This window comes from Staurois parvus, unplaced genomic scaffold (genome assembly GCF_062004578.1).
Source record: "Staurois parvus isolate SC_StPar_1 unplaced genomic scaffold, SC_StPar_1.0 ptg000371l, whole genome shotgun sequence".
Classification (NCBI taxonomy): domain Eukaryota; kingdom Metazoa; phylum Chordata; class Amphibia; order Anura; family Ranidae; genus Staurois; species Staurois parvus.
The window spans coordinates 37,031-63,933 of NW_028318167.1; the positions used below are offsets into that span (position 1 = coordinate 37,031).

The following is a 26,903-nucleotide window of genomic DNA, read 5'->3' on the forward strand; positions in this document are numbered from 1 at the left end:
AGACAGGTATGCAAATATGCGGCCCCATGGAAAAAAAGCCCAGTTCTGTGAGGCTGCATATTTGTGTGATGTCGCCGTGAAGGGGTTAAGGGAATATAAGCCTTTTACTGTGGTGCTCCAGATGAGCACATGTATGTATGTATGTATCATTTACTAGCACATATATATATTTTTTTGACACTGAGGTTTATGCAATTAATGATATATTGCTGTGCTACACTGTGATACTATTGGTTGGAAATGTTGCTTTTTCTCCCAATGTGGTGTCTCAGTAAAAAGTATTACAGGAGACTGAAATGAAGTGTAATTACTAGTTACAAGTTAAAAAAACAACTTTGTGTGTGTGTACAGTTAGACATTCTTGGCAGGTGTGAAAAAATGCTGTTTATTAAAAAATACTTTCAGAAATTGAAGTGTTAAGTTTATTTTTTCAAATAACAATGAGTTAAAAAAAAAAAAAAAAAAAAAAGGTAAATGAACAGAAAATAAATCCAAATCCATATTTGGTGTGACCACCCTTTGCTTTCAAAACAGTATCAATTTTTCTAGGTACACTTGCACACAGGAACTCGGCAGGTAGGTTGTTCCAAATTGTTTGGAGAACCACAAATCTGCGGATGTCGGCTGCTTCATTTTCTTCTGCCTCTTCATGCAATCCCAGACAGATTCAAAGATGTTTAGATTAGGGCTCTGTGGGGGCCAAGCCATTACTTCTAGGACTCCTTGTTTTTTTTTTTTTTTTAGTGAATATAGTTCTTAATGACATTAGCTGCATGTTTGGGGTCATTGTCCTGCTGTAGAATAACTTTGGGTCCATTTGCATGCCTCCCTGATGCTTGATGAAGTTCTTGGGGTGATTGCAATGTTTGTGCAATATCTATATTTACATAAAAAATGTTTGTCTTTTTCTTTTTTTTTTTTTCTTGGCAGGAGTAAGAACAATGTCTCTGTATCCATCCCTAGAAGACCTGAAAGTTGACAAAGTCATTCAGGTACATATTTATTTTATTCACTCCATAGTTTTTTTTTTTTTTTTTTTTTCCTTTTGGTGTGATTTCCTAATATGGCCATCTCCACAAAACAAACCTGAGACTGCATCATGGTGCAGGCAGGGCTTATTCCTGTGTTAGGTTGTTAGGAAAGAAGCCCAAGATTTCTAGATTTCAGTATTGGAATGAAGTTAGAGAAACATTGCATTTACCTGCATACCCCTAACCTGGAGATCTTAAGCTTTTAAGCTTTTGCACTCACATATTCATTTCAATGGGCTGCCAAATGTGTTGAAGCTTGCAAAAAGTATGGCAGGCTCAACTTTTAAATTCCTGCTGCACCAAACCACATGGTACTGTGGTATCCTGTGGTTTGGTGGACACAACACGCATGCGTTTTCTAGATGCGTTTGGGGTACCATTAGCAAATAATGGCACCTGTGCACATCTAACAAAGGCAAGTGCGCTCCTGTGCGGTATGGGAAACGCACATGGATACATGTGTTTCCCACATCACAATTATTGGGAATGGGCCCCAAAGCTTGTTCTAGAATGCTTTTGACCTAGCATCATCCTCCACACAGGATTAGTTGTTTGAATTTAGATGTTTGTGGAGATTACCACAGCAACCAGAAACCAAGGGGGGACCTCAGAATTGTAACTTAAGACCTAATGCACACGGGGTGTTTTTTACAGCTGCGGTTTTGGGCGTCAGGTTAACCTGCAGGAAAGTTTAGAGGCAGTTAAAAAAAAAAAAATGTTTGTGTTCATGCACACATAGGCTTTCAGCAGTATTTTCTGGTAGGAGAGTTTAGTGGCAGAAAAAAACCCTCTGCCAGTGCATTCTGGAGCAGCAGCGTTTTGGCAGAAAAAATGCTGACTGCTCCTAAACTCTTCAAATAGCTGGTGCCCAGCGTTTAGTAAAGGTGTTTTTTTGTTTGAAAGCTGAATGTAAAAAAAACCAAACCTTTGCCGGCAATAAATTTGAAAAAAAACACCTGTGGAAAATAAAACAAAACCATTCATATTAGGCCTTTTGGTTATAGTATAGTTGGTACTGGTATAGTTGTTGGATGCTCGCTCGTTCCACTATTTCCCCCCCCCCCCCCACTCCCTTTCCTGACCTGCCAGACTGCATGCTCAGATAATTATTATTTATTATTATACAGGGTTTATATAGCACCAATAGTTTGCGCAGTGCTTTACAAAATGATGGTAGACATTAGTTTCAATACAATTTGGTACAAAAGGAAACAGAGTCCTGCTCGTTAGAGCTTACAATCTAGGGGGAAGGGTTGAGTGATACAAAAGGTAATAGCTGTGGGGGGATGAGGTGATGGAGGAAATAACTAGCAGTTTACTAGGTAGAAGCAGGATAGGTTTCTTTAAAGAGAGTTTTCAGGGATCGTCTAAAGGTGGATAGATTAGGAGATAGCTGGACAGATTGGGGTAAGCTCCGGAGAAGTCCTGGAGGCGAGCATAGGAGATAGTGACAAGGGAACTAGAGAGCAGATGGTCTTGGGAGGATAGAAGAGAGCAATTTTGGTTGATATTTTGAGACCAGGTTGGTGATGTAGCAGGGGGCAGACTTGTGGACGGCTTTGTACGTTATTAGTATGTTATTCATTGGGCGAGTGGAAGCCAGTGGAGGGATTGGCAGAGAGGGGTAGCAGACACTGAACGGTTGGTAAGGTGGATGAGCCTGGCAGCAGTATTCATGATGGACCAGTGGGGATAGCCTATGTAAAGGTAAGCCAATGAGCAGGGAGTTGCAGTAGTTGAGGCGACAGATAACCAGAGAGTAAATTAGGAACTTTTTGGTATCATTGGTTAAAAAGGGGCGTGTTCTGGAGATGTTGCAGAAGTTGAGACGGCATGATTTGGACAGGGATTGGATGTGGGCCTGAAAGGATAGTTCAGAATCCAGGGTTACACCTAGCACCCTAGCATGCAAGGATGGGTTGATAGTGGTGCTATTGATCCTGACCGAGAAATGGGGAATAGGTACGTGGGGGAGGAAATATAAGAGTCTGGTATGGATCTTGGGTGGGGACCCCATGCGGTTTTGTTTTTTTCCCATTTTGCTGTGGGGTTCTTAATAAAATACATACAAGACCCAAAGGGCCTGGTATGGACCAGGGGGAACCCAAAACACCCCTGTGTGGGTTTTTTTTTTTTCTTTACAATCGGCTGTCAGAGCAGGGAACCCTGCTGACAGCTGATGACTCATCCGTTGTTAAGGATGCGGCGGTTTGTTTCCCGGCCCTGCTCCTTAACGCTGAAGCGACTAAACATAGCTTACACACTAGTCTAAAGGCTGGCAAAAACCGCTAAAACATTTTTTTTTTTTGTCCAGCGTTTCTAAAGCAGTTTTTAGCTTTTCTAGTGTGCAGGAAGCCTTATGCACATATTTTCTCTCACCCCTGTTCCAGAGATCTTGTATTTCTGGACATCTTTAAACAGGAAGATCTATAAGAAGATCTGCTGATATTATGTTTAAAAAAAAAGCAAAACCACATATCAGCCTTACATTTACTCTGTTTGCCATAGTCACAAATTTATATTAAAGTGCAACTAAACTTACACTCCAGTGATGTGACTACCAGTAGTTTCTATACCATTCTTCTTTTTTTTCTCTCTCATGCACTTGGTCAAGTCCTACTTTAACTCAGGGTATTCCTCCTCTGAGTCATTGGGCAGTTTGTGTTTTTTGCTCTTTTTTTTCTATTCGGAATTAAACTACAAAAACAGAAATTATCTGAGCCTCAAAATAGCTGGTGATCTTGCCTTGAGATTTACAAAATACAGCAACCTATTTGCACCATCAAAAACCTAAAACAAACAGGAACTATTACTGAATTGTAAAAGATCTTACTATGCATACCAAGCCTAAAGTGGTTGTAAAGCTGTGTGTTTTTTTTTTTTTTTTTTATAATAAAATAATCATGTTCTACTTGCCTGTTCTGTTGAATGGTTTTGCACAGAATAGCCCCGATCCTCTTCTCGGGTCCCCTGCTGGCACTACTGGTTCCTCCTCTTTATATAGTCCCCTCATAGAAAGCCGATTCCTATGGGGGTACTTGTGCGGGCTCGCTCCCGAGCCTCGCTGTCTGCATCTATAGACACGCTTCCTCGTGACATTGTTTGACAGCAGCTGAGCCAATGTCTCCTGTTGCTATCGATCTGCCCAGTGAGGAGGGACAGAACTGCTGCTCACATGCACAGCGATGGATCACACTGGGGTCAGGTAAATATTTGGGGGGGGGGGGGGGGATTCCAGGCACAGAGGTGGTGTTTTTTTTTTTTGGGGGGGGTTCCCCCCTAAGTATGATATGCTTGTTGTTTTAATTTATCTGATCTGTGCAATGGTTTTGCATGGAGCAGCCCTGATCCTCCTTTTCTGGGGACCCGCTACTATTATTCTTCCCAGTGAGCAGGGAGCTGGCGGCTAGATCCGCTGCTTTTGTGCACATCGCTGGATCGGATTGAGCTCAGGTAAGAAAAGGAGGCGATGGCTAGGGGATAGCTGCAGCACAGAAGGTTTTTCACCGTAATACATTAAGGTTTTACAACCACTTTAATGCTGTTTGTTAGACTACCCTAGACAACCCCTTTTATTTGGAATAGTTCTTACAAAATAAAGAATATAACACATAATCTCAGGTGTGGCACATTAAATGGTGCATGTGTTATGAACATTTGCAGTCAGCAAGACAAATGTACTTGAAGTTATGAAATGGTTGAAATAATTTGATATTGGGAGAGACGTTTTGAAAGAAGGCTATTAGAGCAGAAATAGAAGAACTTACCACTGCTGACTTAGGGCTCGTTCACACTTGGCTGTTTTACCAACGTTTACCAAACGCCTCTATAGCGTTTGGCAAGCGTTGGTCCGGCGTTTGCGGAGCGGTTTTTAACGCTCTGCAAACGCCGCATGCGCGGTTTAGCGGCGGTTGCTAGGCATTTGCCGAGCGTTAATAACGCCCCACAAATGCCTATAATGCAGTTTGAGTGGTGTTACCGCTCTGCAAACGTCCCGCAACCGCGTCGCAACCGCACCGCAAACGCCGGCCGGGCGTTTGCGGAGCGGCACCATAGACGAGAATAGGAGGCTTCAACGCCTCCTGACTCGCCCAGAGGCGTCCGTTTTGCCGTGACGCAAACGCTCCAGTTAGAACAGCACCATGTGCTGTAATGTGCAGAATTGGCAGAGGCGTTTGGGAAGCGGTAAAAACGCTTCCCAAACGCCTCTCTGCCGCCTGCACACAACGCTAGTGTGAACATAGCCTTAAAGTTGCTGCTTTTTCTGATTTTATATATTTTGTATATGGTTTACCTGGAACAAGCCTGCAGTAGGCCAATAAACTTGTCGGCAGCTTGTATTCCCATAACTGTCTCGGGTCAATGACTCCTTATTAATAATTTGGATGAAAGTGAAAGTCCCAGTGTCCGTACCTTCAAATACGGTTTCTATATTACTGTCTGGAAAGGTTCTATTTAACTTATTTTTATCTGGTATATTTTATCATGTATCTACTTGTTTCTGATATGTAGAACATGTCTTGGTCTTCTGAAATTTAGCAGTTGTTTTCAATGCCTTTGGTAACCTTTTTTCTATTCATACAAAATTTAAACCACACCAAAAGCTACCTAGAATACTAATGTGTTTTTATGAAGGGATCTTTTGTGTATTTTTTGTTTACAAGAAAGAGCAGTGGAAGGAAGCCAAGGCTTCTTTAGAATAACTGAGCATGGCTTTTTGTGTACACATATACAAAATATTTGTATTCCCGTGGTCCACTGGGATGAGTAAAGTAAAGCAATAGGAAGATTTGCTGCCCCTTTTTATATTTCCTTTAGATCAATTGTTTTTGAGTAGGTAATGTGTGACCTTGTTCAGCAGATTGGTGTCCTGTTTATAGTACATGATTGACAGTGACCAGTGTACATTTTACAAAAGTCTGATAGTTCATCAGTTTTGTATACAGTTGTTTAAGCAATGCATTAGACATTTTGGTGGCTTTTTTTTAGGATTTGTGTTTTTTTAGTTTTCTGATCTCATGTATTTAGTATATCGCCACAATTATTTTTTGTTCATTCCATGTCAGCTAGTTCATGGAGAAAGTGTCATTGTGATTTGGCTATATATTTTCCTCATTTATAAATTGAATGCACTCCTCACACATCCAGTCTTTATTAAAGTGATATTAAAGCTTCCATTTTTTAAAATTAAAATACAAACATGTATATTATACTTACCTGCTCTGTGCAATGGTTTGCACAGAGCAGCCCTGGGACCCCTGCCAAGTGCTCACGTTTCCTCCTCTTGTTTGCCATCATAGGAAGCCTCTTCCTTGGTGCCACATGTGTGCTCGTTCCTAAGCCCCTTGACGCGTCTACTGTGCCCCCTCTCCCCCGTCATGGGATTTGATTGACAGGATCGGGAGCCACTCCTTTCAACCTGTCCAGTGAGGAGGGACAGGTCCGGGAGAGCCACGGCTCTTGTGCACAGTGCTGGATTAAGATCAATCTCTGGGAAGTGTGGTGGTGCTGGGGTAGTATCCTCTACGAGAGAATTTTTTTTTCTCCTTAATTCATAGAATGCATTCAGGTAAAAAAAAAAAAAAAAACCTTAAGGCTTTAGAACCACTTTAACCACTTCAAGTCCGGACACTTTTACCCCCTTCCTGTCCAGGCCAATTTTCAGCTTTCAGCACTATCGCACTTTGAATGACAATTGGACGGTCATGCAACACTGTACCCATATGAGACCGATAAAACTTTTATTTTGGTGGTATTTATTAATGAAAAGGTCGAAAAATTTTGAAAAAAAAGTTCTTATAAAATATTGCAAATAAATCTTTTTTCATAAATCTTGGCCAAAATGTATTAAAAAAAATTAGTTTATAACCAAAATATATAATTTTTCAAAAAAGTTTTTTATATATATATATATATATATATATGTGTGTGTATGTGTGTGTATGTATGTGTATATATATATATATATATATATATATATATATATATATATATATATATATACACAGTGGGGATTGAAAGTTTGGGCAGCCCAGCTAAAAATTTGTATTAATGTGCATAAAGAAGCCAAGGAAAGATGGAAAAATCTCCAAAAGGCATCAAATTACAGATTAGACATTATAATATGTCAACAAAAGTTAGATTTTATTTCCATCATTTACACTTTCAAAATAACAGAAAACAAAAAAATGGCGTCTGAAAAAGTTTGGGCACCCTGCAGAATTTATAGCATGCACTGCCCCCTTTGCCAAGCTGAGACCTGCCAGTGTCATGGATTGTTCTCAATCATCATCTGGGAAGACCAGGTTATGTCAATCTCAAAGGTTTTAAATGCCCAGACTCATTAGACCTTGCCCAACAATCAGCACCATGGGTTCTTCTAAGCAGTTGTCTAGAAAACTGAAAATAGTTGACGCTCACAAAGCTGGAGAAGGCTATAAGAAGATAGCAAAGCGTTTTCAGATGTCAATATCCTCTGTTTGGAATGTAATTAAGAAATGGCAGTCATCAGGAACAGTGGAAGTTAAAGCAAGATCTGGAAGACCAAGAAAAATATCAGACAGAACAGGTCGCAGGATTGTGAGAAAAACAATTCAAAACCCACGATTGACTGCACGATCCCTCCAGAAAGATCTGGCAGACACTGGAGTTGCGGTACACTATTCCACTATAAAGAGATACTTGTACAAATATGGTCTTCATGGAAGAGTCATCAGAAGAAAACCTCTTCTACGTCCTCACCACAAAAATCATCGTTTGAAATTTGCAAATGAACATATAGACAAGCCTGATGCATTTTGGAAACAAGTTCTGTGGACCGATGAGGTTAAAATTGAACTTTTTGGCCGGAATGAGCAAAGGTACGTTTGGAGAAGAAGGGGCACAGAATTTAATGAAAAGAACCTCTGTCCAACTGTTAAGCATGGGGTTGGATCAATCATGCTTTGGGGTTGTGTTGCAGCCAGTGGCACAGGGAACATCTCACGAGTAGAAGGAAAAATGGATTCAATAAAATTTCAGCAAATTTTGGATGGTAACTTGATGCCATCTGTGAAAAAGCTGAAGTTAAAGAGAGGAGGGCTTCTACAAATGGATAATGGTCCTAAACACACCTCAAAATCCACGGGGGATTACATCAAGAGACGTAAACTGAAGGTTTTGCCATGGCCTTCACAATCTCCTGACCTCAACATAATTGAAAATCTATGGATAGACCTTAAAAGAGCAGTGCGTGACAGACAGCCCAGAAATCTCAAAGAACTGGAAGACTTTTGTAAGGAAGAATGGGCAAAGATACCTCAAACAAGAATTGAAAGACTCTTGGCTGGCTACGAAAAGCGTTTACAAGCTGTGATACTTGCCAAAGGGGGCAGTACAAGATATTAACTCTGCAGGGTGCCCAAACTTTTGCAGACGCCATTTTTTTGTTTTCTGTTATTTTGAAAGTGTAAATGATGGAAATAAAATCTAACTTTTGTTGACATATTATAAGAATAACATTAATACAAATTTTTAGCTGGGGTGCCCAAACTTTCGATCCCCACTGTATGTATGTATGTGTGTGTGTGTGTGTATATATATATATATATATATTATAATATAAATATTTTATTTTATTTTTTTTTTACATCATACTGTCACCCTAGCAGTAGTGTTACTATATTGACACTGTACTACTTGTGGGGGGGTGATGTTTTTTTTTTACACCCATAAAGGCTGTAAAAGCAATCATTTCTCTTTCTCTCTGGCTGCATTCTTGCATCCATTGAGAAATACAGTGAGAGCTGTGATTGGTCACAGCTTATCACATGGTACAAGGCTGTTGTGAATAGCCTTGTACCATGTGATCTCTGTGATCATACACAAATTTCACATGTAGTAAAATTTGGCCAATCAATGATCACATGATCGGGACCTCACACAGAGGTCCTGTACAGCGATCGGTGTTCCGCTGTGCCCTCCGGACACAGGCACCGATCGCAAAGCCGTGCGCGCACAGGCTAAAATGGCGAGCGCTGTTTATGAACGGCAACCCGCTCCTGCACTGCTCCTTTCTGGCCGTTTATATACATGGGCCGGACGGGAAGTGGTTAAAGCACTTTGCATTCTCTATGTTGCTGGCATGTTTCATTTTCCCTCCTGGAGCCCTTAAAATGCCTCAACTGTCAAGATGTCGGCTGAGCAGGCTAGCCCCTTCTTCATTCTAGAATTAAATTCTCAATGTCTGAGTACTGTCAATGGGTGGGGTACAAGCCTAAAGCTGGCCTTAGAAAGCTTGAATTTTGCGCAAATTAGAATTTCCTTCTAATATCAGATGAAATTTGATCTGTAGGTGGCCCTGCAAACACCACTTGGCTTGACAATTTTATTAAAAAATTGGAAAGCTTTTGGATGACCAGTGATTACATCCTATCAGAAGCAGTCACTGTTCAGCAGTGACATTGTTTTGCAGCCATGGGTGGGGAGGTTGCCTGAATACAATAACCAGCAGTGTAGGTTGCTCCCTCCACACTGTTTAGTGTGGATGGGAGAATCAATTGATTGATTTTACTCTTGTTCAGCCTGCAAGGGTTAAATGCTTAAAGAATAAGGTGTAATACTCTTACTCTTTTTTTTTTTTTTTGCTTTGGCGCTCTCTTCTGCTTTGGATTATGGGTAGGTTCTTGATGTCCTCACGTACAATACAGAGCTGTCAGCCATGCATTATACTTGACAATGTCCTTGTTTGACTGCGGCCCAGTGCGTCTTCTAAAAGAGGCTTGGGGGACCAGTCACACAGATAAACAGCCTGCTGAAGTAAGGAAAAAGGTAATGACTACACCTTATTCATCATCCCCTAGAGGTAACAAGCATTTAACCCTTGCAGTGGATATATTCTAAGTCCCAGAGTTGGCCTTTAATGCTATTTTCAATCTTTGTCCCACCTTTCATTGAATATTCATAGCATTTAAAGTATATCTAAAGTCAAGATAATTTTTATTTATTTTCTATTTTGCAAAGAATGGAGTTGGGGAATGGTAAGACTAGGGTTAAACACAGTGTCCCTTTTAACCTCTGTCAGAACAAGTAGCTTCATTGGAAGTTTTTCCAACTATTCCTGTGCCAGTGACAACTCAATGTTATATTGTCCCTCACTTTTAGTCACCGTAACAAAGGTCACCAGATGGTAAAGCTCACCAGAGGTGACACATCCTGCCATGAAAACCTGAAAGAGCCTCACCCTTGACAACACTAAACTAAAAAAACAAGTACTTTTAAAGACAAAGTGTTTTGGCTTCTTGGCAGCATTTAACACTACATACACTATATTGCCAAAAGTATTGGGACGCCTGCCTTTTTACATGCACATGAACTTTAATGGGATCCCAGTCTTAGTCCGTAGGGTTCAGTATTGAGTTGGCCCACCCTTTGCAGCTATAACAGCTTCAACTCTTCTGGGAAGGCAGTCCACAAGGTTTAGGAGTGTGTCTATGGGAATGTTGGACCATTCTTACAGAAGTGCATTTAAGAAGGCCTGGCTCGCAGTCTCCTCTCTAATTCATCCCAAACGTGTTCTATGGGGTTGAGGTCAGGACTCTGTGCAGGTCAGTCAAGTTCCTCCACCCCAAACTCTCTCATCCATGTCTTTATGGACCTTGTTTTGCTCATTGGTGCGCAGTCATGTTGGAACAGGAAGGGGCCATCCCCAAACTGTTCCCACAAGGTTGGGAGCTTGAAATTGTCCAAAATGTTTTGGTATGCTGACGCCTTAAGAGTTCCCTTCACTGGAACTAAGGGGCCAAGCCCAACCCCTGAAAAACAACCCCACACCATAATCCCCCCCCCCCCCCCCCAACAAACTTTACACTTGGCAGAATGTAGTCGGGCAAGTACCATTCTCCTGGTAACCGCCAAACCCAGACACGTCTATTGGATTGCCAGACAGAGAAGCGTGATTCATCACTTCAGAGAACATGTCTCCACTGCTCTAGAGTCAAGTGGCGACGTGCTTTACACTACTGCATTTAGCGCTTTGCATTGCGCTTGGTGATATAAGGCTTGAATGCAGCTGCTCAGCCATGGTATCCCATTCCATGAAGCTCTCTATGCACAGTTGTACTAATCTGAAGGCCTCACGAAGTTTGGAGGTCTTTAGCTATTCACTCTGTAGACAGTTGGCGACTTCTGCGCACTATGTGCTGACCCCGCTCTTTCATTTTATGTGGCTTACCACTTTGTGGCTGAGTTGCAGCTGTTCCCAGTTGCGTCCACTGTGTTATAGTACCACTAACAGTTGACCATGGAATTTTTAGCAGCAAGGAAATTTCATGGATGGACTTACTGCACAGGTGGCAACCTATCATAGTACCACGCTTGGATTCACTGAGCTCCGGACAGCAACCCATTCTTTCACAAATGTTTGTAGAAGCAGTCTGCATGCCTAGTTGCTTGATTTTATACATCTGTGGCCATGGAGGTGATTAAAACACCTGATTCCAATGATTTGGAGGGGTGTCCCAATACTTTTGGCAATATAGTGTATCTGCCCTAGTTTCATCACGATTACATTACAAGTATAAGAATAATGTACTCTGTTGTTTTTCTACTAAATTAATTTTAATAATTGTTTAACATTACTTTTTAGGCTCAAACTGCATTTGCAGCAAACCCAGTCAATCCAGCAATTTTATCAGAGGCTTCAGCACCTTTATCCCAGCATGGAGGTATGAGCAGAGCTTCTATATTTTTGTGTTTCTTTTGACCTGAAGAGCATGTGGGTTGATAAGTTCTTAAATTATTATGAAGGAGATGTTTTATCATATAATGAAATCTGAGATGAAAGTCAAAATAACTTATTGGTTAATAAGATTTTTTTTGCTCCAGTCTGTCGATATACCACATTAACATCCTTCCATAATCTTCTGGAGGTGGAGGCAGGAAGAATATTTTGACAGGTTAATACTATCCACCGAAATTGTGTATTTGCTTCTGATGAACATCCTATTTAGCCTTTGGAATGCCTTGTTTTGACTTTTTGACAGGTCTGGTATAGAAATATGAGTACGCTGTATATACAGGTTTGTTAACCCTTGTAGAAACAATGCATCACCCTAAAACCATCCATACATGGGTCAAATGCCGAAAGAATTTTCTTTTGAAAATCTTTTCTAAGAATTTTGGTTCGAATATCGCACCATTTGCGGGCCACACTAGCCAATTTTCAAGCGATCAGATTTTTAGAAAAACAAATTTCTAATCAATGATGGGAGAATCGTGCATGAAATGTAATTGAAAAAGAAATGAGCATGAGCGGATCTTGAAGAAAAGAAAATTCTTGGCCACGAAAATTCTTTTCTGTAGCCACATGACATGAAATAAAAGGCTTGGTTGGCCGAATTTCGGAATCAATGGTGGCACCATTGGATAACAAAATGCACAAAATTTCAGATTTTCTAAAGAACGTTTGTTCAGAATTCAACCCATGTATGGCCTGCATAAGGAAAACATCTACTTTTTACCGTTTAGCTGCTTTCTAGAGAAGTAAAGGGTAGACAAGTGTAGACTTGATACATAAAAAATGTCAACCATCCCAACCTATAACCAGCCTTAGCAGTAAGGTGCACATGGAAGGGCAATGCGCATTACAAACAAAGGATTTACCTGCCAGTCTGCAAAACAACCAATTTGGCCCTGCCCAACAGTTTTCGATAAAAACAGAGGTTTTTGTTTGCACACAATTGCCAAATACATGCGCAAGCCACAGTCCCACGTTAAGGGTCCTCTGTGTACTGTGGACCTAACTCTAAAATTTCCAGAGCTTCCATAGTAGGAGCACATATATCAATGGATAGGTTAAGGCAGGTGTGCATGGAGGAGCCCATCCCTTCTTAAAGGTACAGGGATGAACGTGATGCCCAGCTATACCAGAATTACAGCAAAGGCATCCAGTGCGTCCTTGCATCCCAATTAGCCAACTACACAAAAAATGCCAACCATCCCAACCTATAACCAGCCTTAGCAGTAAGGTGCACATGGAAGGTGTAGATTTCCATTTTTCTGGAAATCCCTGTAGATATTACTTGATCAAGTTCCTTCATATATCTTCTCAAGACTGCAGTCTCTGATTCAAATTCTGTTTTCCTGGCCAGGTTTGTATCCCAAGCTGTATCCAGAGTTGTCCCAGTACATGGGTTTAAGCCTGAGTGAAGATGAAATCCACAAAAATATGTCTATGGTGCCTGCAGATGGAGTAAGTAAAACAAGTTTTGTTCTTTTTCTTTACAGTGTTTACAGTTTTTCAAACAACATCCTTGCTCATCTTCCACAATTCCATAGCTTCAGCTGTTCTGGTTTTCAGATTTCCCATGGTGTTGTAGTGTCTGTAAACCTTCATTTTCATTTTCTTTCAATAATAAACATGTTATGCTTTCCTGCTCTGTGCACCTTGATGCTCCTCTTCTGGGGACCCTGTGGGTGCTCTGGGCTCCTTCTCTTCGATGAGTACCCCCATAGGAAGCTGCTTCCTATAAGGGCACTTGCGTGGGCTCGATCCCAAGCTGCACTGTCTGTGTCTGTGGACACAGGCAACATGTCTTGGCCCTACCCAGTCACAGGACTTGATTAATAGCAGTGGGAGTCATTGGCTTCTGCTGCTGTTAGTCTGCCATGTGAGGAGGGAGAGCTGCTGTTCTCGGGCACGGAGCTGGAGTCTGAGCCATCATATCGGGAGGAGACACTGCTCCCACACCCCCCTCCACAGCTTCAGCCGACTGACCATAGAGGCCAACAAAGACTGGCTTTGTTGGGCTCCACAATATATTATAACCTGGAAGCGATGACCTGACATCACTTCCAGTTTACTCAGAAATACATGGCGCCATTTTAAAAAAAGAAAAGCCTTTAATCACATTGATCTTGGTGTGATTAAATGCTTTTAGGGCCAGAGGAGGGATTTGAGGTCTTATTGACCCCAGATCCCTCCATAAAGAGGAGTGACTATCACAGGGGAGGTTTACATTCTTTGTGTTGATTAATAAAAGCGATCCAAAATTTTTTTTTAAATGACAGTGTTCATTTTTTTTCATTTTTTTTTTTTTAAAGATCCCCTGTCCCCCAGTGTTTGTGTGGAAAGGCGAATGCACGTGTTTGTCCTGCATGCACACAAACAGCGATCGGCCCATACATGTGAGGTATTTACTGTGAACGTCAGATCTTGGGCGGTAATTCTAGCACCAGAACTCCTCTATAAATCTAAAGTGGTAACCTGCTAGGCTTTTAAAGCATCAAAAAATTTGCGCCATTTGTTGATGTTGCATGGGCGTGTTTAATTTTAAAGCATGACAAGTTTGGTATCTATTTACTTGGTGTAATGTCTTTTTATATTTTACAAACAAATTTGATTTATTGTTTTTGTGCATTAAATTATTTTTCGAAAAACCGTTGCGCAAATACCAAGTGACACAAAAAATTGCAAAGTCCACCAATTTATTCTCTAGGGCCTTTGCTTTAAAATAAAAAAAATATATATTTTACAGTCCAGTGTTGTGTACATGTAAGACAGGGTCACCCTGTATCGCTGGTCCTTACTGTTTAAAAAAAACATAGGGGCTATGTTTTGAATATATTCATTTCACAGTACACGCTTTAAATTTGGTGCTAAAGTTCAACCACTTAAGAGTTCAGTCTCAGGTGGATGACAAGGTGTTAAATCACACCACTGGTCTCATTCTTTAACAACCCTTCAGCAGCAGTAGAGATCCAGAAACCCTCTCAACTGACATTTTTGTGGATTGGAATATATCTTTGGTATGTGTCAGTCCATGTGATTTTTAATTCAGCTCTTTAAATTTTAAAAATGTATAAAACGCTGACTGATGTAGCCAGCTCTAAATGTCTCTAAACAGGAAAAGTTGATTCTCTTTCATTGCTGCTGATTGTTTACACTTTTTTTTTTTTTTTTTTTATTCTTCAGCGCCAGGTAGCAAGACCATCTGCTGTAAATAACATGGTGGCTCCAATAAGTGGAAGTGATCTTGGAATCCGGAGAGCAGAAATAAAACAAGGACTACGTGAAGTTATCTTGTGTAAGGATCAGGATGGAAAAATTGGTCTTCGCCTTAAATCGATTGACAATGTAAGTATCCATCCTTCTGTCATCCTAAGGAGTGAAAACAGCTAGGCAGATTGAGGGTTGTATTTTGCTTTAAGGATGGTTATGTATTATGCAGTGTTCTTAATCTAACCTTTTCAGGGGAAGTAGTGTGGTGTAACTTTGTAGATAATGTCTGAGAGTAGTTACTTCCTATTGATGATTGCAATGACTTCTAATTTGTATAAAGGACTTAACCTCTGTCAGGTGTGTATTTGTTTGTGTGTTGTTTTTTTTTTTTTTGGGGGGGTGTTATTGGGGTATTTTTCCTTTAATTTCCTGTTTCATAGCCAGAACAGGAAGTGAGAGCAAATTTCTCCAACAAAAGGAAATCCCTTGTCAGGGTCACTAGAACCTTTGTCCCCATTAGAAGATTTCACCTCCATTCCTGTTCTGGTGTTTACCTCAAATTTGGAATTTTCTTTCAGTGATAACTGTTAGCTCTAATGCAGTATCGGGAGCAAATAAAGAAAAGAAATACTCCCCAGCATCTGGCAACACTATTGTGTTACTTATGTCACGTGGATGAGGGGAGGACATAAAGATGAGAGGAAGCAGAGAAAACAAAGATAAGGCACTTTTTCAAGTCTTTTACTGCAAGCCTTATTAGATCCAAAAATGATCAAGTCTGAATACAAGCTTTTTTATGCAGGCCATAGATGATGCGATTTTTATTTCCTGTAACCACTGACTATGTTGATGGGAGAATCCCTTTCACGGAGTTATTGTGTTCTCCTGGCAGGGAGAGCCATCCCTGCCAGGAGAACACTGTGATTTACTGTTGGCGGCTAGAATAGCCACTCACTTGGGTACAATCAGCCTGCCCATAGATGGTTTGAATCTCAGTTGGTCCCTGCTGAACCGGCCAAGATTCAAACCATCTATGGCTGGCTCTAGACCCGGATACAACAAAGGTTCTTCACATCTGGTCAGAATCCTAGGAAAAAGCATTATTTTCTGTTTGCATATTGGGACTATTTTCTTTTGATAGAGATCTTTTGGATGGACATTTGAACAGTCTTAATAGTGCTGGTTTGAGTTTGAATGGCAACGGTAAACAGGACAAATTGAGAGGGTAAATCTGCCTAACAGGGACACAGACAGCAATAATAGCCTGACAGGTGTTCTAATCCACCTCCACTCTATCCAAACTTAAAGAAAGAAAGAGAGGTTTTAGTTATACTTTAAAAACTAAGCTTGGCTTAACTAAGCATGGCATGGAAGTTGGGGTGTCCTTGTGCCTCGCATTGACTTCTGTCGTGAAGAGGTTTGCTTTTATATGCCCATGTGTGTTTATTGCTTTCCCTAGTGAAGAGAACACATCTGAGCCAAGGAAAATGAACATTGTCCTTCTGTGATGCACAGGACATCTTCTCTCCATTCTTTGTTTTTCTGGCTGTAAACTTTACTCTCAAGGTTTATTGGTTGAGGGGGGCAAAAAAACAATATTTTGGAGAGGCTGTATTCTGTGCTGCATATTACCTTCTGTCCCATATAAGACTTTAAAGGGAAACTTTACCCATAAAAATTTTTATCAAAAATGTTCTTCAGCAAGGAATTTCACTTTAACTAGTTGCTGACCGCAGATAGCCGAATGACGGCTGCACTGCGGCCGGCCAGTTCTGAGTGGACGTCATATGACGTCCTCCCAGAACGCGCTCTCCTGCGCGCCCCAGTGGGCGCGCACCCGGCGATCTCCGTGATCGCTGTGTCCTACGGACACAGCTGATCACGTGATGTGGTAAAAGGCCAATCACAGCGGCCTTTTACCACGTGATCAGCGGTGTCCAATGACACGCTGATCAGAGGGAAATGCAAGTGCCAGTTCTCGGCTGCACTTTCCTCACGCTGTCAGATCGTGAGGAAAGTACTGCCAAGAACCGGCAGTTGTCAGAGCGGGGATCGGCACCGATCATCAGGGCACTGATGATCAGTGCCCTGATGATCGGTGCCCAGCAGTGCCACCCGCAAGTTTCGCCCACCTGTGCCCAGCAGTGCGCCCACTAGCTCCGCCCACCTGTGCCCAGCAGTGCACCCACCTGTGCCACTCTGCAGTGTCACACACCTGTGCCCAGCAGTGCCCACCCACCAGTGCCCGCCCACCAGTGCCGCCAGTCAGTGCCCAGGGATTGTGCCAGTCAGTGCCCAGCAGTGATGCCAGTCAGTGCCGTCTATCAGTACCCATCATCAGTGTCACCTATCAGTGCCGCCTATCCGTGCTGCATATTAGTGCCGCCTATCCGTGCCACCTCATTAGTACTGCCTATCAGTGCCCTTTAGTGCTGCCTATCAGTGCCGCCTATCAGTGCCCATCAGTGCTGCCTCATCAACGCACATCAGTGAAGGAGAAAAATTACCTGTTTGAAAAATTTTATAATAGAAACAAAGAAACTTTTTTTTTCAAATTTTTTGCACTTTTTTTTATTTATAGCGCAAAAAGTAAAGCGCCCAGTGGCGATTAAATACCACCAAAAGAAAGCTCTATTTGTGAGAAAAAAATGATCAAAATTTCATATGGGTACAATGTTGCATGACCGCGCAATTGTCAATCAAAGTGCGGTGGCGCTGAAAGCTGATAATTGGCCTGGTAAATAAGGGGGTATAAGTGCCTGGTAGGCAAGTGGTTAATAATTATGCTACCAAAATTAGTTTGTGCTGTAAATTGCCTCCAGCATTGCTCCTGTTTGTGCTTGCGGGAGGCTACAATTTTGCTGAACCCCAGAGTCCTGAGCAGCAGCAAATCTTCAGACTGCCAAAAGATTGGCCTCTACAAATTTAGCACAGTGGCAAAAAATAGAAAGCAACTGAGCATGTGCAGAACAGGGCGAGACCGCGTATTACTGGATTTTAGACCATATATGCATTGATATCTAATGTTTTACATAGCTATACCTGGAAAAGGGGCCAGCCTGAAGTGATTTAGCAGGACTTAAAATGTTACTAAACCCACAGCAGTAAAATCAGTCTGTATATGCAGTAAAGCATGCTTGTTATACTCACTGTGGTACCTAAGGGGTTAATCCTCCACATTGTGTAAAATGCTGTTTGATTCTGTCTTCTCTGATCCTCCCCTTCTACTGTCCCCAATCCAGCTGGTGATAGAACAGAGCCTTTGGGGCAAGCTGCACATGCTCAGTTTGGTGTGTATTGCTAGAGAGTGTTGTGTTGGGTTTTTTTTGTCTTGGGAGAGTGCATGTAATCAGCACAGGGCCAATCAGCACTGTCCAGATAGAGGGACAGGGGTTCTGCAGCCTCATAGGGGAGAATGAAAACTTCTCCTATAAGCTTTAACCAGTGCTCTGCTGGACACTGATATAAGTTACAAGACTGCTCTAACTGCTGATAAGAAGGTATTTAGCAGTTTGTTTACTAAAATAAATGCATTTTTATGTTCTGCGTACTGTAGTAGACCAGATACAGTGACTGCAGTGACTTGGGTTTACTAACACTTTAGCTCTTTCACCTAAAGTGGAACTTTAGTCAGAAAATCTCTATTTAGCGATTGCAACAAGATCAATTTAAAACTGACTTCTGCATATGCACAAAAGGATTTGGGGAAAACCATTTACACAGTTCATGTCCTGTTAATTATATACACATTTTGGAAGCTTCATGCACACTATCCACTGTTTTAAAAAATAAATACTCCAAGGTCACCACCCAAGTAGTGAGACCTTGTCTTGACAGGGACCTTGTTGCCCCCATCCTCCTCCCTCACACATTCCATGGACATTAAACATTACACTGTAGACTTGCAGGGAGGAGTATCGATGGCCATTATTGTTTAAACATTTTTCCTTTAGCCTTCATGCACAGAAACAAAGTGATGTGTCTAAACATGTTGAAATGTAGCTCCTCTGGCATAAATATTCTTATTTTGCTTTGCTTTTCAGGGTGTTTTTGTGCAACTTGTTCAGACCAATTCTCCAGCATCTTTGGTTGGATTAAAGTTTGGTGATCAAATTTTGCAAATCAATGGTGAAAACTGCGCTGGCTGGAGCTCAGACAAGTCCCATAAATTCCTTAAGCAAGTTTCCGGAGACAGAATTTCCATGGTTGTTAGAGACAGGTTAGTACATTACATACTTTTTTTAGAAAGCTAAATAGTCTTTTACACAATTGCTTTAATAACCAATGGTGACCAAGGGGTCTAGTTAATTTTTTTTTTAACTTCTAGCCCTCCAAAGGATTTACCCCCTTCCTGACCAGGCCATTGTTTGCGATACCGCTCTGTGTTACTTTGACAATTGCGCGGTCATGCAATGCTGCACCCAAATTAAATTTAAGGTTGAATATATTTTTATTGGAAAGTATTCAATAATACAAGTATACACAGTGTTTTCTAGACCATGAAAACAAGACAAAAAAAAAAAGTCAATGAAACTAGGAATTACATCCATCTGCACCCATCTGAAATTGCAGTTGCAAGGTTCTGATGCGCTACATATAGACAAAGTAATATGGCTTAAGCCGAAACCATACGGTTATACATATGCCCAACCTAGGAATCATGTATAATAACTGTGGTCCAAACATGGTATACTTGCAGTGCAAACTGCATTTTTAAAGAGTAATATAAACGTAAGAAGAGAGGTGTGGAGGGATCAGGGACAACCCAGCGGAGACACACATGATCCGTGACCAATCTGGTGGCGTGAGGGCCAGCGGTATACTTACTTTGTTTTAGGGAATCAGAAGAGGAATATACGATGCAAGCCCGCCACAGAGCGAAAAACTTCAGAGGTCTCCCGCTCCTCGGCAAGAAGTACCTCCACTCTCATAATGTCATTCATTACGTGTACCCAATTGAGGAGAGAAGATGTACGAGAAGTCTTCCATAAAACAGGTATCAATTGCCTGCCTGCCTGCCTGCCAATTTAAAAAAAACAAAACAAACAAAACAAAAACCTAAGGAGACAAGACTTTTGTAGGATGGAAAGGAGAGCTATATAAGGGGAAGGAGAGAGTGATTCACCATAAATGTTGTCGTAGATGTCGAAAATCGACTGCCAAAAAGGCTGAACCTTGCACTAGTCCTACCAAACCTGTAGATAAGTGCCTTTAGCTTAAATACATCTCCAGCACGTCTCCAAGACCTGTGGGTAAAATTTATTTAGACAGACCAGATTTCGGTACCATCTGGTAAGAAGTTTGTACTTCTTTTCATGAATATAACAGGAAATGCTGGATTTATGGGTAAAATGAAAGGCCCTTTCCCACTCCGCTGACTCAATTTTGCGCCCCAAATCTGTCATCCATGCCTTCATGAAAGTTAAAGCGGAGATCCACCCAAAAGGGGAAGTTCCACTTTAAGGACTGGTCCCCCGCTCCCCATTAAGGATTGGCACCTTTGGGGAGCGGGTACCCATAATTGACAGGTACCCGCTTCCACTTCCGCTGTGATCGCTTAGGCCAGGGGTGGGCAACTGTGGTCCTCCAGCTGTTGGTGAACTACAAGTCCCATCATGCCTCTGCCTTTGGGAGTCATGCATGTAACTGTCAGTTTTGCAATGCATCATGGGACTTGTAGTTCTACAACAGCTGGAGGGCCACAGTTGCCCACCCCTGGCTTAGGCAATTGAAAGTTGTCATCCTACCCTCCGTCCCCGTAGTCTTCTGGGAATCGTGACAGCTCCCAGAAGACTATGGGGCCATTCAGAAAGCGCAGCGCTACTCGCACATGTGCAGTGGGCACCCGGCTGTGTAGCCATAAGCTGTCACAGCCGGATGCCCACACTGAAGATGCCAGAGTCTGGAACACAGGAAGGGCCGGTGAAACGGGCTGCAGGGAGGACATCGTGAGATCATAAGAAAAATGAGTGGCTGTTTTTTAAAAGTCAGCAGCTACAGTTTTTGTACCTGCTGGCTATTTTTTTACAATGTGAGTGGAACTCTACTTTAAATTGCGTTTGTCAGTGTTAGAATGAAGAACTTTATAAATCGTGGACAGCATGGGGTTTATTTACTAAAGCTGGAGAGTCCAAAATCAGACTCTCTTCTGCATAGAAACAAATCAGCTTCCAGGTTTCATTGCCAAAGCTTCATTGAACAAGCTGAGGTTAGAAGCTGATTGGTTTCTAGGCAGAAGGGAGTCTGATTTTGGACTCTCCAGCTTTAGTAAATAAACCCCCATGTGTCTGAAACACTGTGCTCTCTCTCAGAACCGCCCAAAGTCTGTCAGGGGTTGTCTGGTGAAGTTCGAAGACCTAAGGGAGTTATAGAAAACAAAAAACTGATGAGCAGACAGCCAGTCAAGGCCTGACATGGGCAAGTCTGTCATGGGAGAGAAGATGTCTTGCTTGGGGCCACGTGGTATGGTGGAAGCAGCCTATTGATTGTACTCCAGTACCCCCTGGAAAGGCTGAGCTGTCAAAAATAGGAGAGCGGGGACTAGGATCAGTGGAAAGGGCATGGGAGGGAGATCCTATGGGTTGCTGAGGTGAGTGGGGAAAGACCAGGCAAGGCAAGGACCTATAGGGGTGGTCATTTCCCCAAATGAAATATGTGTCCTTTTTTTATTTTTTCCCCCACAAATAGAGCTTTCTTTTGGTGGCATGTGATCGCCTCTGCGTTTTATGTTTTGCGCTATAAACAAAAAAAACCCGACAATTTTGAGAAAAAAAAATACAATATTTTTGGATTTTTGCTATTAGACATGTCCAGTAAAAAAAATGTAAAAATAGAATACATTTTGGCGTAAATTTATGATGAAAGTTTGCTATGTCTTTGCTATAAAAAAAATAATCCAAATACGGGTAAATGAATTTAATTTACGTGAAAGTTATAGCATTTACAAATGACGGTATAGATATTGGAATTTTTTTGTTACTAGTAATGGCGGCAATCAGCGACATATAGCGTGACTGCTGCAGGCATTCTGACACTGGGGGGAAACTCACTTGGTGTCACTGGCATCACCAATACAGTGATCAGTGCTAATGGTACTGGGCAGGAAGGGGTTAACATCGAGGGCGATCAAAGGGTTAATTGTGTTCTATTTCACTATGTTGGCTGTGTGTTCACTGTAAACACACTGTTTTTTTTGTACGTCTCTACTATGCAGAGCCATCCAAAGCAGTGTGCAGGAGCGAAGGGAGAGCTCTGTGTTGTTTATACACAGGTCTCTCCCCCGTCTGAGATACTCGGCGATCACTGGATGCCGGCAAGTAATCACTGGCCAGGACCTGGTGATTGACAGCCAAGGTCGCAAATGGCGGAGCTGGTAGGGCGCACGCAGCATGTGCACGCCCCTTACCCAGAACTGCAAAATCATGTGTGTATGTAATAAATAAATCATATATATATATATATATATATATATATATATATAATGTGTGTGTAATAGAAATGTATGTATTTGACTTTCTGCACCATGCCGCCCTGTAGCAGTATTTCTGCTGTAGGGAGGAGCGGAACTGGTTAATTTAAAAGCAAAGCTTGCTTGACTTCACAGTAAGCCATTTAAGTATTTTTAAGGTGGATTTGATTTTTTTTTTTTTTTCTCAAACATGTACTCATCCTCCCCTTCTGGGGGTTTCTGTCAGTGCTCCTGACGCCTCTCCCTACAGAGTGCCCTCTTTGCAAGGATAACCCCTTCCTAAGAATTACTTGTAAACTTAATCCGGTGTAGCTAATCACCTTCTCCATAGCGCACAAAGCTTTCTAGCGCATTTTGGTTCCTGGTAGTGCAACTGAAGCAAACAACTATGGGTGGCGAGGCACTGTCAAAAGGTCTGTGGGATAGTTGTGGACAGGCACAAGTCAGCAAATGGATGCAAAAAAATTTCAAAGGCTTTATCAATGCCTAGAAGCACAGTGGAAGGTATTTGGTACAACACAGACCCTCCCTGGTTCAGGACTTCGCTGCAAACTGGATGAAAGAGCCAGGAGGAAACTGGTTAGAGAGGCTACCAAGAGGCCTACAGAAACTCTGCAGCAATTGCAGGAATTTATGACAAAGAGTGGTCTTATTGTGTTCCGGTGACAACAATATAACTAATTCTCAACATATGTGGCTTATATTGGAAGGTTGCAAGAAAAAACCAACTCCTCAAAAAAGGCCACATACGGTCACGATTGAGCTTTGACAAAACGCACCTTGAAGATTCTGAGGCCACATGGAAAAAGGTGTTCTGGTCAGATGAGATTAAACTTTTGCCTCAACCCTAAAATAAATGTCTGGTAGGAAACCAATCCAGCTCACCATCCAAATAACACCATTCCTACAGTAAAGCATAGAGGTGGTAATATCCTGTTATGGGGTGTTTCTCTGCAGCATGGACTGGAGCACTTGTTAGGATAGAAGAAAAAAATGGATGGGGCAAAATACTGTGAAATGCTATAGGAAAATCTGCTGCCCTTTGCCAGAAAGTTGTCAATGGGAAGAAAGTTTGCCTCCTATCATAATGACCCAAACCACACAGCAAAATTGACCACATAGTTGTTGGAGAAAAAGGTGAATGCATAGCTTAGTCAGAGCCCAGACTTCAAGTCATTGCACAGATTTTCAATGGGATTTAAGACTGCAGTCCACAAACTGTTACCATCAAATTTAACTGAACGTGAGCAGCTCTGCAAAGAGTGGGCAAATATTGCAAAGAGTAGATGTGTAAAGTTAGTAGAGATATATCCCAACAGACTAAAGGCTGGAATTAAAGCAAAAGGTGGCTCAACAAAATACTGAGGCAAGGGGGTGATTTATTTTTCAAAGGTGATTGTCTTTTTAATTTTTTTTTCTGACATGTTGGTGTTTATATCTAGATTTATAAGTTGCACAGTAAATACATCTGGATAAAACAAAAACTATCTTCATTTCAGGGTGCAAAGCAACAAAATGAGATTTTAAGGGGGTGATTTTTTTTCTATACCCACTGTACACTCATACATGGGTCTAATGTAATCATAATATGAAGTATCAGTGTATGGGTGGGTTTTTTTTCTGCTTAATATTGATTTCACTTGTATAATTTTATATAGGTTGTGTGCAGGAGAATATAGTATAGTATGCTGTTGGCAGACTTGTAAAAGATTCTATATTTTCATAAACTTGTCATGTACTTTGCAGACCATTTGAACGCGCTATTACAATGCACAAAGACAGCAATGGACATGTTGGGTTTGTTTTCAAAAATGGTAAAATAACTTCCATTGTCAAAGACAGCTCTGCTGCAAGGAATGGACTTCTCACAGAACACAATCTCTGTGAAATTAATGGCCAGAATGTCATTGGATTAAAGGTATGTTGAATGAGTGTTATGAACTGGGCTCAATATATTCAGTTGAATGAAGACCTGCATCTTTTGTTTCTCAGGTTAAATGTGTACAGTAATGTAATAGGTATTAGTCCTCATGCACACTGAATGTTTTTACAGCTGCTGTTTTTGGCTTTTGGTGTTTTTTTTTTCTTCTACAGCCAGTAAACTCCCCAGCATGTTATCAATGCACACACAGACTGTAATCAGCTGTTTTTGGCTGGAAAAAAACCCCAGAACTAGTGAATTTCTAGAGGAGTTTAGCTGTAAAAACACTAACGCAGCAAACCAGCATTTCTGGATTTTTTTTGGGCAAAAAAAAATGTTTTTTCTTTTGGTAAAAAAAAAAAAAAGCTAAAAAAAACGCCCTAAACGCTGATGCAAAATGCTGAACAAGTCACGTTTGTAATGTGACTTTACACAGCTAATGTTACCAGCGTTATTAAAACACTACGTGTGCATGGAGTCCTAAAGTGGTTCTGTGAAGGCTCAAGGTTTTTTACCTTCATGAAGGTAAAAAACCTTGTCTGTACAGCAGCCCCCCCTAATACTCACCTAAGCCCCATCTCGATCCAGCAATGTGTGCTGGAGTCTTAGCCAATGAGGAGAGGGAGTCCCGGGATAGCCGAAACAGAAGTGGGAGCCATTGGCTCCCACTGCTGTCACACAGCTGGTAAGCCAATGAGGATAGAGTGGTGTAGCCGACCCGCAGCTTCGTGTGTGAATGGACACACGGAGCAGCAGGTACCCCATAGCAAGCTGCTTGCTGTGGGGGCTCCCAACAGGAGGGAGGGACCAGGAGCACTGGTGGGGGACACGAGAAGAGGAGGATCCAGGCTGCTCTGTGCAAAGCTACTGCACAGAGCAGGTCAGTATATAGACATGTTTATGTATCTAAAAAATAAAAAAGCCCTTAGAATCACTTTTAAGCTTACTTTAGAACTATTTAGGCCTGGTGGTTATACAGTTGTGACCAAAATTATTCAACCCCCAATGCTGTAAAGGGGTTTAGGGACTATAGTGTACATTTGGAATTGTATTCAGAATCAAATCCTACAAGGACGTTGTAACTACCCAAATGCAACTAAAATGACATCAATTGTTTATGTAATACAGTAGTAAATGGTTCTTATGTGGTTTCTTCATTGCCACAATTATTCAACCCCTTAAAGACTACCACTCTGAAGAACAGAGGTTCATACAGGTGCTTTCCATCAGGTATTGAAAACACCTGTGGATGTCACCGAGCAGCAATCAAGCATAATAAGCACCAATTAGGCAGCTTTAAAATGACTGTGATACTCAGCTCCTTCTAGACATTTACTGGTGTGGTTACAAACATGGTGAAGGCAAGAGAATGGTCCAGGAAGACAAGAGAAGAGGTGATTTCTCTTCACAGGAAGGGCAATGGCTATAAGAAGATTGCAAAGATGTTAAACATACCAAGAGACACCTTAGGAAGCATCATTCGCAAATTCAAGGCAAAGGGCACTGTTGAAACGCTACCTGGTCGTGGCAGAAAGAAGATGCTGACTTCGACTGCTGTGCGCTACCTGAAGCGTAGAGTGGAGAGAAGTCCCCGTGTGACTGCTGAGGAACTGAGAAAAGATTTGTCAGATGTGGGTACAGAAGTTTCAGCCCAGACAATAAGACGCACACTGCGTAATGAAGGCCTCCGTGCCAGAACTCCCAGGCGTACCCCCTTGCTGTCTCCAAAGAATAAGAAGAGTCGACTGCAGTATGCCAAAAGCCATGTGGACAAACCACAAAAGTTGTGGGATAGTGTTCTGTGGACTGATGAAACAAAATTAGAACTGTTTGGGCCCATGGATCAACGCTATGTTTGGAGGAGGAAGAACAAGGCCTATGATGAAAAGAACACCTTGCCTACTGTGAAGCATGGTGGAGGGTCAATCATGCTTTGGGGCTGTTTTGCTTCTGCAGGTACAGGGAAGCTTCAGCGTGTGCAAGGTACCATGAATTCTCTTCAGTACCAGGAGATATTGGATGGAAACGTGATGCAGTCCGTCACACACCTGAGGCTTGGGAGACGTTGGACCTTTCAACAGGACAATGATCCCAAGCATACCTCCAAGTCCACTAGAGCATGGTTGCAGAGGAAAGGCTGGAACATTTTGGAGTGGCCATCGCAGTCACCAGACTTAAATCCGATTGAGAACCTCTGGTGGGACTTAAAGAAAGCAGTTGCAGTGCGCAAGCCTAAGAATGTGACTGAACTGGAGGCCTTTGCCCATGAAGAATGGGCGAAGATACCCGTAGATCGCTGCAAGACACTTGTGTCAAGCTATGCTTCACGTTTAAAAGCTGTTATAACTGTAAAAGGATGCTGTACTAAGTACTAAGATTGAATGTCACTTGGGGGTTGAATAAAACTGATAATGCTGTGAGCACAGAAAAGACATTTGTGGTTATTTCATTATAACTGTTATGTTATATTTGTCTGACCTACAAGTGCCTCTTTAATGTAAATGT

General features: G+C 41.7%; 1 protein-coding gene across 1 annotated transcript in view; it reads left to right on the forward strand.

The window, feature by feature from the left end:
• Positions 1–838: 838 nt before the first annotated feature.
• SDCBP (syndecan binding protein) overlaps positions 839–26,903 on the forward strand; it is a 32,237-nt gene continuing 6,172 nt past the window's right edge. The window contains exons 1-6 of the mRNA XM_089685305.1: positions 839–992; positions 11,656–11,734; positions 13,160–13,260; positions 14,983–15,144; positions 19,053–19,228; positions 24,224–24,395. Of these exons, the coding sequence (XP_089541431.1) occupies positions 942–992; positions 11,656–11,734; positions 13,160–13,260; positions 14,983–15,144; positions 19,053–19,228; positions 24,224–24,395 (741 nt within the window). The 5' untranslated portion in view covers positions 839–941. The remainder of the gene's footprint in view (positions 993–11,655; positions 11,735–13,159; positions 13,261–14,982; positions 15,145–19,052; positions 19,229–24,223; positions 24,396–26,903) is intronic.